Source organism: Erpetoichthys calabaricus, chromosome 13 (assembly GCF_900747795.2).
Source record: "Erpetoichthys calabaricus chromosome 13, fErpCal1.3, whole genome shotgun sequence".
Lineage (NCBI taxonomy): Eukaryota > Metazoa > Chordata > Cladistia > Polypteriformes > Polypteridae > Erpetoichthys > Erpetoichthys calabaricus.
The window spans coordinates 118,389,080-118,404,421 of NC_041406.2; the positions used below are offsets into that span (position 1 = coordinate 118,389,080).

Sequence of the window (15,342 nt, forward strand, 5' to 3'; positions counted from 1 at the left end):
GAGTTTCCTCCGCAGGGTGTCTGGGCTCTCCCTTAAAGATAGGGTGAGAAACTCAGTCATCCGGGAGGGGCTCAGAGTAGAGCCGCTGCTCCTCCGCATCGAGAGGAGTCAGATGAGATGGCTCGGGCATCTGATCAGGATGCCTCCTTGACGCCTCCCTGGTGAAGTGTTCCGGGCACGTCCAACTGGGAGGAGGCCCCGGGGAAGACCCAGGACACGCTGGAGGGACTATGTCTCCCGGCTGGCCTGGGAATGCCTCGGGATTCTCCCGGAAGAGCTAGAAGAAGTGGCCGGGGAGAGGGGAGTCTAGGCATCCATGCTCAAGGTGCTGCCCCCGCGACCCGACCTCGGATAAGCGGAAGAGAATGGATGGATGAAACACATATGGGTGTTCTTTCCTCCCCTTTTGTACACAGGGGCAGAGTCATGCTAGAACAAAAACAGTCTTCTTCAAAGTGTTGTCACAAAGTTGAAAGTGTACAGTTACATAAAATGTCTTTGCATGGTTTAAGCGTTAACAGTACCCTTCACTGGAGCGAAGGGGCCTAGCCCAAACCCTGAAAAACTACCCCAGACTATTATCCTTCCTCCACCACAATTTACAGTAAGGTACTATGCAGTCCATAAGTTAGCATTCTCCTGGCATCCTCCAAACCCAGTTTTGTCCATCAGTTTGCCAGATAGTGACATGTCACTCATTACTCCAGAGAACACATTTATACTGTGTGATATGGACGCTGTATAGCGCCCGAACCCAACACAGACTGACACCAGAGGCACATATAAAAACACTAAGACCTTTATTTTTCTTCAGCTGAAGGGCACGTCTTCCACGTGAACCCCCCAGCCACAACACAGTCCCAAACCACAGTACAGTCACCAAGCACCACCACTCCTCCTCAGCAAGAATCGTCCTCCACCTCCCGACTCCGGTTGCCGAGTGGTGGTTGCTGGCTCCCTTTTATCAGGCACCCAGAAGTGCTCCAGGTGGTTGATTGCTGACATGCGGCTGCACTTCCGGGTAAGGTGAAACCAGTGCCCAAAAGGGGCCAGCTGCTCCTGTTGCAGCACCCCCTGGTTGCGCCTGCGGAAACCCACAGAGCTGCACAGAACTCTAACCCCCATGAAGCCCTGGGGGAGTCCGAGGCACCGCTGCAAACCAGGGGTGCTTCCATCTAGCGTCCAGGGGAAGATACTGGGCTTCCCACCCGTGTCCCCCTGGCAGATGTGGTGAATGGGCGTCCCAGCCAGGCATGGGTCCTGGCCATCTGTCACAACTGCTCCAGGGTCCATTGGTGGCTTGCTTTACACCACTCTAACCAATGCTTTGCATTCCGCATAGTGATCTTATAGGCTTGTTTGAGCTGCTCGGTCATGGAAACCCATTTCAAGAAGCTACTGATGCAAATTTATTGAGCTAATGTTGATCCAGGGGCAGTTTGGAACTCTGTTTTGAGTGATGCCACAGAGGAATGGCAATTTTTACATGCTATGGTGTGTCGATGTGGGTTCTGCTCCATGCTCCTATCCAGCTTCTGGGAGCTCTTGAACCCGACACTGTCTGTAATGTCACCGATGAGCTAAGCAGTGAAGACATCAACCATGAAGCAAGGGGATGGTGCAAAAGGTGCGAAGTGCTTTTATTAAAAGCAGCAAAATCAAAAACAAAGTGTCCAAATAAATAGTGCAGTGCTTCAAATAAGTCATTAAATAAATAATCCAATAAAACAGGTGAATCCGTGGAGGTTAAAAACACATTAGAAAAAATCCTTTAAAAACTGAGGTTAAAATAACGGTTGGAAGCAGTGTCTCTTTTAAAACTAAAGCCAGGTGCGTTCTTCTACTGGTGGCTCCCCTGCTTCTCCCATTCGGGCCCCGCAACAGGGGAGTTGCCCTACCGGCAAATGCAGCTCTTTCTTTTCTGGTCTGGTATCCCTCCGATCCCCGGCTACGTCAGGCTCCAGCCAGACTGAGACTTGGGTTCCTTCCCCAGTGGCCAGGGAGCTCACGCTGGGGCTCAACACACCCAACGCCTCCTCGACTCCGCCTCCTTCAACGGCCAGTTGACCCCTCTGCTGGTCACTCTAGCTCCTCAAAATTGCTCAGCTGGAGCGACCGCTTCAATCTGCCCCTTCTGAGAGTTGGCCAAACACTCCTTCGGGCCAACCTACCAGTTGCATTTTCAACTTTCATGAGCCTGCTCTCGCTCTCGCTCTCGCTCTCCCACACCGGTTTTCTCCTTCCTGCCGCCTTCTTCTCCATTAACCTCCGTTCCTTCTCTCTCTTTTTTCCTTCCTCTTTTTCTCCCCTCCTCTCTTTTCTCCTTCTTTTTTTCCCCTCCTGACTGCCTCGCGCTTCTATTATATGCTCTTGGGAAGTGGATCAGGTATGGCAATCACAAATTCACCCGGAAACCACTCCGGGCACACTACCACGCCCCCTCTCTAAGCCGCGAGTGCGGCTATTAGCAGCGAGTGCGGCGATTATTTATTTAAAAAGTGGCCTTTGATCTGAGCTGTGGACCTGCTATACCGCGTATGGTCTTTGAGTTTGTGTTTGTCTGCCAGTTTGGGCCTGAGCACCTAGATGCTTCCACTTCACAATAATAGCACATACAGTTAATCAGAAAGATCTAGCAGACAAGGAATTTCATGTAATGACTTAGGGCAAAGGTGGCATCCTATGACAGTGCCACTGTTAAAAGTCACTGAACTTTTCTGTACGATCCATTCTACTGTCAAAGTTTGTCGATAGACATTGTATGGATATGTGCTTGATTTTATGAATCTGTTAATAATGGATACATCTGAAACACCTGAATTCAATAATTTGTAGGGGTGTCCATATATTTATGTCCATATAGTGTATCTTCTTTCCCCACTAAAATCATACTATTCAAATATTAAACAAAATTAATGACAATTATTAGATGAATCAATGTACAAGCTAAAATCATATACAGTATGCTTCATCATTATTTTAGCTTTAATGACAGCACAGGCAAAACTCAGAATACATATGGATAAAATCTGTTATTTTACATTAATATTATTAAGTTCAGATAATTTTGATTGTAAATGTTTCTCCCTAAGTGCTGCACATGCATAATCATGATCACCTTGTTTAAATCCAGCATATTTTTGTTTAATTATGAAATGATGGAACTATTGATAAAGTCATTTGTAGTTAGGAGAGACCTTAAAAATTTTACCAGAAATGAGCACATCATCGCAAAAAGTAATTTAACTACTGACAGCATCATGCAGTTTGTGTATATCGGTGCTTGAGTCTTTAAAAATGCCTTGGATTATTTTTTTGGGATGGGGGGTGGTATGAATGTGTATACCCCCTCTCCTAACCCCTAGCCTAGGCTAGGAGATATGTTTTTGTTAGAGCAGTTTATACTGATCACAATTTCTCAGCGATTTCTCAAGGTGTCAATAACTGAAAATCCTTAAGAAGAAAAAGCATGCAATTACAGCGAGAATGGGTTATGTGTCACGATCGTCTCTGTTGTATTGGTGCGTTTTGTATCAGAATGAGTACAAAAAGTATAACTATTTAGAAGAATGCACCAAGGAAACAGGAGTGTATAATTAAAAACTACAACTCGATGTCTCTTTCCTGACTGTTTCTGAGTTACAACATTGGCAATCAATACAAGACTCTACCATCGTACTGTTTACTGGTAGCACCCAACAGAGTGGTTAAAATTAGAGTTGTGGGAGGGTTACCTAACTCAAAAGAGCGTTTCATGACAAGACGTTGTGGGCATTACCTGACCTACGTCATAGGTAAAGCAGGCTGTAGTTTGACACATCTCGTTGGCACTGCTGTTTAGGGGTATTCTCAGAAAGACTCCAAAATTTTCAGTCATATGCTCGCCAAGTCTCTGCAAAAGTCAAGGTGTGGGATTCTCTGTAATTAGCCTGAAAATGAGAATTACCTTAAATTAACTTGATTATGTAAGGACTGGAAAAGATGATGAGGAAGACGAAGACACATTCGCAGAGACTGAAAAGAGGAATGCGATGGGTTCTTGTTGTATCCTCAGTTTATAGCTAAAGTGTTCTGTAGTTAAGATGCACGATTCATAAAATAAAAGCCTGTGTGGCACACCTACTTGGCTGGTTTCTCTATACAACATTGTAAAAAACGTACTTTATAGAACAAAATATGGGCAAATTTTACAGTACTTTCATGCTATTGCAAATAACTGATATCTTCTTGTGTAAAAAATTAAACTGCAAAAGAGCGTTTTCTTCATTTAATAGATTTTATCTGTCACTATAAAAACAAAGATATCTACTTTTTGAAGGAAATCATATACATTTTTCATCTGTAAATGTAGCATTACTTGGCAATTCAATAAGTACAGAAAAAAATGTTTAAAATGAACACAAAAATTATACTCTGTAAAATACAAAAAATCGTAAAAATACGGTAAAAGTATGGCAGCAATGGATGACAACCAAAAACCTTACAATGACAATCATTTACCAAATTAAAAAAAAAAAACTGAAGATGCTAAGAAATTTCAATTATGTCTTTATGCAACAAAAGACTGCAGATGCTGTATTCTGATGCTCTGTATTCTGTATGTAAATTTCTATTAAAACATGTTTTTCACATATTAAAAGGTTTTAAATGCTTCAGATTAGTACTGAAACCCAAAAAGAATGCAGATATCTTGTAAAAATATCACTTAAGTGAACTCATCATCACCGAATTGAACACTTTGCCAGATCACAGAGAGCTTATAGAATTTTCAGATCAAGCTTTAAATTTGTCTTCATCTTACTGAATTTTGCTGGTTCCACATGCTACTAAATTGATGATGCATTTCAAATATTAAAAGCTACAGCAGTGGGAAACATATGGCTGGCGCATCTTGGGAAGGTGTGCAAATTGTAAAGAAAGAAATTTTTAAATGAACATGAATCAATTTCAATGTTTTTTTTTTAATTTCTTAAGAATGTTTAGAACATGGTTTAGAAAAAGTAATAAAAATAATGTAATACATTAAAACTTGTTTGCTTGTCTATTTTAACAGGAAACATAAAAACTTCATATGAGAAATCAGAGTACAGTATATTATTAAAAGTAAACGTGCGTGCACTACAATAAAATACAAATAAATATGTAAAATTATGAATCAGCTCTATAGATATAAATTATTTTAAAATTATTTACATAGCTGTACTATAAATTTAAATTAATAGAATGGATAATATTGCGAAAGATCTATATTCTTATGGGATTTCAATACTGATATGAATATGTAAAATTTTTTAATACGTGAAAAACAGGTTTTTTATTGATTATGGTGTATTTTATGTTTTGTTTTTATTTTAACGACAAATGATGGTCATTTTAAGGTTTTTTGACTGGTACCCATTACTGCCATACTTTTACCGTTTTATTATGATATTTTTAGTGAAGACTTGTTCAACTGGCCTAAGAACTCGTGAGAACTTGGAATTTTTCACAGGTTGCACATACTGTACACGTGGCGTTTATAATCTCCAAGGACAGACTGTGAAATCAGTCCTTAAAACAGTAAACCAAATCACAATAAAGAGACTATAACACAAGAAATTATATACACTGCTCAATAAAATTAAGGGAACACTTAAATCACACATCAGTTCTTGATGAATGCAGTATTCAAGTGAAAAACCTTTACTGAGTAATACTGTATAATTCATTGAGAACACAATGATGTTAACAACAGTCTATGGAAACCAAAATCACCAACACACTGATGACTGGATTCAACAAAACACCGAAAATCGGTCAAAAACTGAAATTACAGGCTTATCCAACTTGCATGATTTTCATCAGGGCAGCTCATAATGTGACTCAATAGTGTATATGCCTGTATGCACTCCCAACAGCATCTGAGCATACTCCTGATGAAACCTGGATCAGGGCATCAGTGAGATCCTGGAAAATATGTGGCGCTACTTACACAAATACATAACATCTCAGAGGTTCTCAATTGGATTCAGGTCTGAGGAATGTGCAGGCCAGTCAATGGCATCAATGCCTTCCTCATCCAAGAACTGCCTACACACTCCTGCACCAGCAGGAACCCAGTGCTCACTGCACCAGCTTAAGGTCTGACAGTGGCTCTGAGGATTTTATCCTGGTATCTAACAGCTGAAAGGATATCATTGCATGTGGAAGTATGTTCGACCCTCCAAGGATATGCCTCCCCAGACCATCACTGACCCACCGCAAATGATGATGTTACATTCTGCAAAATGCTCACCAAGACGTCTCCAGACTCTTTCATGTCTGTCACATGTGCTCAGTGTGAGCCTGCTGCATGGTTTTGCTGTGAGCACAGGACCTACTAGAGAATGTTGGGCTTGATGTTGGTTTGATACCCTTCTATGGCCCTGTCCAGCACTCTTCGTGTAACAGCCCATCTCCAGGTATCTCCTCCATAATGTTGAAACCATGCTAGGAGACACAGCAAATCTTCTTGCAACACCTCATACGAATGTGTCATCCTGGAGAAACTGGACTGTGCAACCTGAATTGGCTCCATGTACCACTTCATGCTACCAGTAGTGACAAGATCAATCAAAACGCAAAACTACAGGAGAATCAGTGAGGAAGGATAAGGTAAAAGCAATTGTCTGTGGCCACCTGCAAAACCCCATTTTTGGGGGTTGTCCTGCTGTTGTTTCTCCAGTGCACCTGTTGTCGCTTTCATTTGCACCAAAGCATGATGAAGTTGATTCACAATTGATTATGCTTTCTAAATGGACAGATTGATAACCCTGAAGCTTAATTGACTTGGTGTTAGACTGTGATAATTAAGTGTCCCCTTAATTTTTTGAAGCAACATATACATGGTGGGCCATAAGTTTCCATACATAGGAAAAATAAAAAAATTTTTATGAAAAAACATTTTTATTTATATAATATGCTCTGCATGACTGCCATTGTTTTGAAAACACATTTCATTCCTGCCCCGGCCATCAGTATGATTTAAATTCGTTGCTCTTTATTCAAACACATTTTTTAGGGTATCTGAAACATAAATCATCTTAGGGAACGTATCACCAACGCCATTACAAGCATAACTCCAGCTGTGCTAATACGTGTTCATCAGCAGTGGCGGACACTTATTGAAATGTGTTTTCAAAACAATGGCAGTCATGTAGAGCATATTATATAAATAAACATGGTTTTTCATTAAAAAAAAATATTTTTCCTATGTATGGAAACTTATGGCCCACCCTGTTGTATAACTATTATGAAAAGAATATGTTTTACTTTTTCTTTTAAAAAAAGCCACATTTTCAAATGGAGAGAAATGAAGTCTAATTAATACTCTAGCCACAGCCTGAGGATGATAACATGAAGAAATGTTAAGCAAGAAACATTTCAAACAAAGACGTTGAAGAACAGATCTACTTCATGGCATTCAGCTTTTGCATGATCCTCTAATCACAATATACTGTATTTCATTCTGACTTGGTCTAAAATCCGTCCATCCAGCCATCCATCTTCCTAACACGTCTATCCACGGCAAGGATTGTGGATCCTATGCTAGCAAAAGGCGCAATTCAAGTTGAACATTATTTTAGAGCACAAGAGAGGGTCCCTGTTCCAAGACAACTCGCACCACATAATGTCCGCCACTTTACGTTGGAGTAAAATTAGCGTAGTCGTGTTTTTTAATTCCCATCTTATTCTCAAGTAACGTCTGGGCCTTTACTACACTCGTAGCCATTCATATAATCCCTAAAGTAAGAATATATTTACAGGATTGAAACACATACTGTACAACCTCCTTCCTTAAACTGGCATAGAAATATAGCGAGTAATTAACCATTAAATAAATAAATATCTTTACCTTTCAGAGCTCCTTGTGACGCAGAGTGAGACCCTACTTTTATGAAAATTGGGGAATAGGTCATTCAAACGAAACAAAAAGTATACTAAATCTGATTTAAAGTATATGGGCAGAGCAACGTGGTTTTGTTTCCAAGCGGTTCATTTTTTCAGTAAATCATAAATAAAATTGTAACTTAATTTCCTTTATTATTCTTCTGCATACATTATTAACATATTGAGATTATTAAAGATGGAGGCCTTCACCCGAGGTAGCTAACCGCGTTACCTTTGTTCTTTTCACGTTTCACTGTAATATGCTTTTCATGAGGTTGGGAAACGAGTATTTTAGAAACGTGTCGTTTTCTTTTGTTAGCAGAGTTCCGCTTTAAACTAAGCGTGGGAAGTTATTCAGCTGGTCACCGCAAGGACAATGACCGTACAAACGTATGTCCAAACCTTTTCATCTGAGTAAGTGGATGGTCACTCAGCCCCCATTATGCATATTCACATTGTTCAAATGCCCGTTTATTGCACTGACATTTCACCGCTTCCTTGGAAGCTTCGTATAAGTTAGGCCTACATTTAATTTAAAAATGCGAATTTGGGTAAAGCTAGTACAATGGGTATTTATGCTGCCAGAGCAATGGGTTCTAATTGTGGATTGTCGGTTCTCAATTGCCCCAGTACACGAAAGGTTTTCACCTTGTCCCCAGTGTCACATTTACGGATAGACGCTGACTTCCAGAGACCGAATATTCAGTCGGCGCTTAGAAAATGGATTGTCACCAAATATAAATGCGATGACAAAAAACCGTTCACCATGTTTAAACGTAAACCTTTTGAAAATTTTTAAAATTATTTTTAATGTCTTAAGGACTCTATCTCTATAGGTCAGGTAGGGTGAACTAGTGTATGGAGGACAAAACGTGACTTGAATGTAAATAAATACATATTTGGCACAAAAAAATAAAGATATAAATTACTGATAGGAATAAATAAATAAGAGAATACAACAATTACATTAATTTATTTATTCACGACAAATATGCATTGATTTATTTATTTCCATATTTACGTATTGGTTGTTTACTTATTTCCAGATATATTTATTTACGGATTTCTTTATCTCTACATTAATGAGGTGGGCAGCCCTAAGTGTTTTCTAAAGCACTGCGCCCCATTGCCTTGGCCTTGCTGGGATGAGAAGAAATGCTAGTTGGCTTTCCAAATTCTTGCTGCTAAGATCATTAGCTAATGAAGTTGAAAATGGAGCACCAAACCGTTGTGTTCAATTTTCGGTTTCGCATGGTGGGATTCATAAATAATTTGGCACATACTTCAAGAGGTTGCCCAACACCTTCTCTAGCGGTTTCCTTGTGGAAGCCATTGCTCGACCAAAGAGATGTACAGAGAACTTATCGATCGGTTACTGTTGCTTCGCCCTGGTTTGCCCTTCTAACCTATAGTGTTTTAGCAAAAGGTAGGCCGCCCACCTTATTAACACTGAGAAGAAGAAATCCGTAAATAAATACATTTGGATATCATTAAATTTGGAAATAAATAAATCAATAGATATTTGGCGTGAAAAACTAAATCATTTATTTATTTATTTATTTATTTATTGCAAGGATTTTTCTACCAATATATTTTTTTTTATTAATTTATATTACATATGTATTTTTAGATGATCCGCTTGTGGCAACCCCTAACGGGAGCAGCCGAAAGAAGAAGAAGAAGAAGATATTACATATGTATTTTTTATTTACGTTTATGCATATGCCAGCCGACTTCTGGTGTCCCTCTAGTGTTAGTTCCTGTTTTGCACTCATCGGTACATTTTTGTCAAACATACAGTAAATAATTAAAGATGATTATGAAGTGCATTTAGTTTCCACTACCTGCAGAGGTACAAAAATGCGCCCGCGGCCTGAGCACACAACACTGCCCATTTATTTTTTTGACCAATCACCAACAGAGCTGTTTCTTGTCATCTGTATCGAGTTCGCACAGTTGGTATGTGCCATGACACGTCGCGCAGTACCTTTCTGCAAGTGTGCTTGTTTGTTTTCTCTTTGAAGAAAGGATGACAGACACGAACACAGTTTTTCCTCTTCGACTATAAATTGAACTACAAACGCATCTTACACACAAAAGTAAAATGTCTCTTTTCTTTCTGCTCATCCTACGTGTTCAAATTGGGCACTACTAATACTGTGACACTCTCAGTTAGACGTGCCACAGATTGCGCAGCTGACCTATTTCATAGGCTGATACACTCCAGTCTGCGTACATGAGCTGTTCTGCCGGTCTTGATGGTCGGACGTCTGCGCAGCCGGTTGGAGTCTCCCGTGAGCCTTTGCTACGCTCGCCCTCTTAGCGGGACGGGTCTTGGCTTTGTTTTGTGGTTCTATCCTGCTCGTCTTGGATCTTCTTCCTTGTTGCTCTTGCTATCTGGCACGCCTGGTGTTTGATTCAGCATTGTGCTGCTACAGTAGTAGAGATTGTGGAAGAAGGAGAAGAATGAGGACATGGCGGTAAAGTCGAGGCGGCAGCAGCAGCAGCAGCACCGAGAGACACGCCACGATAAACCCAGGCGCTCTGGTCCAGAAATCGAGGAGAAGAAGAGTGGCGTATTCGATCGGGGGAAAAGCCGACTTGTTTCCGGCCAGATCGGTAGCCGCGGCGGGAGCCTGCTGAATATAGGGATACCTTTGCTGTTAGGTAAGTAAAGCAGAACTAGCACGGGATGACTGGGGAATAAGGCATCAGATGGGTTAAGTCACACATCTATAAGAGGGAAGTAGAATTGACAGTGGATGGGTATGAAGGGAAGGGAATTGGTGAAGCAGACAACTAACAAGCCGTGAGGCCAAACACTGGGAAATAAGGTCAGTTGTGCATATGAAATAAGCATTGGCAAAGGTAGTGTATAGGTTAGTCACAAGGGGTACCCAATAAAAATGCCCCTGTGAGTGGCTTGTGGAAGGAAACACTGGTTAAGCAGGGCATCCAATGAGAGGAGGGTAAAAAAGAAAACATGCAACCCAGTTCAAGGAAGTAAAACTGCTGCTTGTGAGCAGGGCTGGCCAAGAAGGGGTGAACTGGGCAGAGCAAAACAATGCTGACTAATACATTGTCTCATGGGGAGGAATAGAAAGACAGCTACTGAAAATAGTATTGATCAGGCACTAGGTGGAAGGCCCTTTGTAATCAAGGATTGAATGGGTGCACACGCATTTTGGTTGGCTGGTTATTTTCTGTTTTGTCAAAATACACTATACAGTCTGTGGACCATTAACTAAATATTTATCAGATGGCTGGAAGATTAGGATAAATGTGATGCTGCAAATACAGAAAATCACATAGTGCTATCGACACAACTGCCATCCTCCATGCTTCTGCTTTCTGTTGTGTTTGGTCAACAAAGTTCAAGTGGGAGGGGAAACAGTAAGAAATCTTTTTCCTACCCACAGTTGTTTTAATAGCAGTAGTGTTGTACTGTGTTAACCATAGATTGATACAGGAGCAAGAAGAGTGAAATGACACCTTTTATTGGCTAACTAAATAGATTACAAATGCAAGCTTTCGAGGCAGCTATGGCCCCTTCATTAGGCAAACAAGACTAGTTAATGATTTATTTTCTGGAAACAAGTACTGTAGAACACTTTTTATTTTTTTGTAACATGCTAAAAGTTTTTTTCTATACCCAACTTCTCCACACAAAATACAAGGGTACTAAATATTTTTGTATATTGCCAGGTATTGTACAGTTTGCCAAAAGCATACAATCTAAAATGTAATGCCCTTTGATTCTAGTAGGTATATTTGAGTGTGAAATGGAATGCACTGCTGTTTGAAGAACTGGAAAAAGCAGTATTTTATTAGCAGTAGTGTTACATGCACAGAGTACAGTAAAATTTTTATATGCATGTCCAACCAACTTGCAACAGGTCACCCCACTCTGGTTTTATGATAAACATGAATATGAAAAATGTGTAACTTACTTGTGCGTAATAGAAAGCACAAATCGTCTTACGTGATATGCTTCTCACTCCAATTTTTATATTTTCATACTTAAAAAAATAATAACAAAAACTCCCAATATAGTTATAATTTCTTACTAGTTTTTCCTGGTATAGTATAAAGTTGGAAACTGAATATAGTGCCTAAAAATACTAGGCAAACCCTGAAATAAACTGCATTTCACACTTCCTTATTAGATTAATTTTCATGCCTAGTACTAACCACAATGGTGAATTTCATTGTTTTATTTCAGGTAACATGTTTATTATTAGACAGTTGCATGGTTTCATATCCAATGCCCAGTCATTTTTCTGTGTGAAGTTTGCATGTTCTCCCTGTATTTTTCTGTATTTTGACTTACACATCCCCAAACATTTGTACAAATAGGTTAGTTAATTGCTGAAATCACATTGGCTCTGTGTGAGTAAGTGGGCCCTGTAAAATAGTGGTAGTTTGTATATGTTTGATTCATGCCTGGCATCTGATGATTTTGTGTTGGGCTTGACCCTCTAATACTGTAAATTAAATTAAGTAGAGCTGAGAGTGTTACGTCCTATTTTCTTTATTAATCTCTATGTCAAGCTGAATATACTGGTCATGTATTCACCAGCAAACCAGTTCTACCAAGTTATCAAAAAAAAAATCCTAAATTATAAAATATAGATGAACATGAAGCACTGTGAGTGCTAAAACATGAAAAGACTAGAATGAAAAAAGATATTTTGCAGTTTCAAATTATTGTTCTAGTTCACTTTTGAAAAAAACATAATTTTCATTTCAAGTTACTATACATATTTAAATTGCAGACTAGTTCACAGACTGTCTGGCATTTATATGTTTTGTAAATGTTTGTGGTGTTCCTCCCAAATTCCAAACATGTGTAGTAAGAAATGCTAAATTGGCATGGTGTTGGACTGGCAGTCTGTCCAGGATTGGCTCTGGGCTTGTACCCCAATGCTACTGTAATAGTTTTATTTGGCAAAATAAAAACTAAAACCATAATGCAGTGCATTCAGTAGAGATATGAGTATCTGCTTGTGTATAAGATAACCTTATACTGTAAATGAGGTTGCTTGAAATTTAGAATGCTTAAAATATTTTTAATTGTGAATTTCCCCTTGTGATTAATAAAGTAGGCGGCACGGTGACGCAGTGGTAGCGCTGCTGCCTCGCAGTTAGGAGACCTGGGTTCGCTTCCCGGGTCCTCCCTGTGTGGAGTTTGCATGTTCTCCCCGTGTCTGCATGGGTTTCCTCCAGGCGCTCCGGTTTTCTCCCACAGTCCAAAGACATACAGGTTAGGTGGATTAGCGATTCTAAATTGGCCCTAGTGTGTGGGTGTGTTTGTGTGTGTGTCCTGCGGTGGGTTGGCACCCTGCCCGGGATTGGTTCCTGCCTTGTGCCTTGTGTTGGCTGGGATTGGCTCCAGCAGACCCCCGTGACCCTGTGTTCGGATTCAGCGGGTTGGAAAATGGATGGATGGATGGACTAATAAAGTATCTATCTAATATAAATGCAAGTATGAATAAATTAAGCTATAGTTACATGGCAGTGGAGTGGACAAACAACATTAACCTGCACAGATTTGAGAGAAAAAGCTTTGGCCTGTGATCATTCATTTTTCCCTTTGACACCTTGCTATCTAAACTTTCCATGAACTGCATGCAGAGCACTACATTTTACATTTATTTATTTATTTGTTTGACAACTTTATCCATAGCAATTTACAACATTTGATATACAATTGGTTACATTTCTTTTCTTTTTCCAATTGGAGCACAAGCGGGTGAAGTGACTTGCTCAGGTTTCACACAGGGTCAGTGGTGGGATTTGAACCCACAACCTCAGGGTTTGAAGTCAAAAACCTTTACCACTGTGCAGCACTGCCTGCCTACTCTCCAAGGTAATGTTAAGTTAATGTTTGATTTAATACATCATTTTTCTGTTCTTTGTGATAAATAGCTGGCTAGATAAATAAACTTTATTTCTCACCGGGAGAAATTTGGCTTTTTATTATGTCTCCTTTCCGAGGTCCCATTCAGAAATTAATATTCTGTAGTAATATATTTTGTAACATTTTCTAAGTTAATGTTATTATAAACTTCAATAACGATGTCAGTTTTTCAGTTTAGATAAATTGTTTTTTCATAAATACTTTGATGAATAGCATGAATGCCTATGCTTTTTCAGTCATATATCTTTTAATATTAAAATGTCTTATTTTGCGTATGCTTTAACAAAATCAATTCAGCATTTCATATACTCTCTGACATGAATACTCAAAGTATGAAATTTAAATACTTGATTGTTTAAAACTTTCTGGAAAACTGCCAGGTACTGAATGCTTTGCCAAAACAATAACTATATTAAACAGCACACAGAAACCCTAAATATTCACACATTAAACATTTTCTAAAATGTTTTAATTGCAAATCTGCTGGAAGCCAAAACCTCACTTGGCAATGACATGCAATAACTGTTTTGGTCACAGTAATGTATATTTGCTCATTATGTAAAATAATGTTATAGTGAAAAATAATAATATATCACACACACACACACAAGGCACAGCAATGTGTATATTTATTTTAGAAGTATTAAACACTTGAGGGATCAGTTATCTTTCTCCACAGTCTTATGATCGGAACACATTATGAGGCGTTTACCTTTAGCCATAGTTTAAATCAAAGAATAACCTGAGAAATAGGCCTGTAAAAAGCTTGATATCTTTCAGTTTGGGAAGAAAAGGGAGGCAAGACACCACCAAGTAGAGGTGGATTCACAAACAATCATTTTAGCTTAAATCAGGAGAGATGGTGTTTTACTTGTATGCTGCGATTTTATGAGTTAATAATACGTTTTATTTATATAACACCTTTCCTATGCAAACAACGCACCTGATATATTTTATGTAAATTTTCTTAAGGCATAGAGTGCAGATGGATGTAAAATGTTCTTTAACACAGAAAGTGTAACAAAACCTGATGGGAAAAACTTTTTTTCAAGAAAGGTGATGTTAAAAGTGGGGTCCTCAAGTATCTGTGCTGGGACTACTCATATTAAAATTATAGGTAAGTATGCAGATGACTCTGAACAAGATGGATTGGTAAATACTCAGGAATCACTACAATAATTATAAGCAGACCTGACCAGATTTGAGACTTGGCCATATATTGTAAAATGCACCTTCTAGGACTTGGGTTTCTTAAAGGACTTGGATTTTCAGGATCCAGATGGTGTACAGAATCAACTAAGTAGACTAACAGGATGGTATTTTATATATTGGGCATGAAGATATGTTCAGTATGGATGTTTGAAAGAATGCTGTGACCTTTTGAACTAGACGTGCGCATGAAATGTTTTGTGAAGCGTAATAGTTAAAAAAAAAAAAATGTGAATGGCATGCCAAGGACTAATTAGATATAATGCAATGTATAATTGGTAATTATTGAGAAAACAATATATTAT

General features: G+C 39.1%; 1 protein-coding gene across 1 annotated transcript in view; it reads left to right on the forward strand.

Annotated features, from left to right (window-relative positions):
* Positions 1 to 10,194: 10,194 nt before the first annotated feature.
* The window catches only part of dpy19l1l (dpy-19-like 1, like (H. sapiens)), a 66,543-nt gene continuing 61,395 nt past the window's right edge, over positions 10,195 to 15,342 (forward strand). Inside the window, exon 1 of the mRNA XM_028817503.2 lies at positions 10,195 to 10,575. Coding sequence (XP_028673336.1) covers positions 10,383 to 10,575 — 193 coding nt within the window. The 5' untranslated portion in view covers positions 10,195 to 10,382. The remainder of the gene's footprint in view (positions 10,576 to 15,342) is intronic.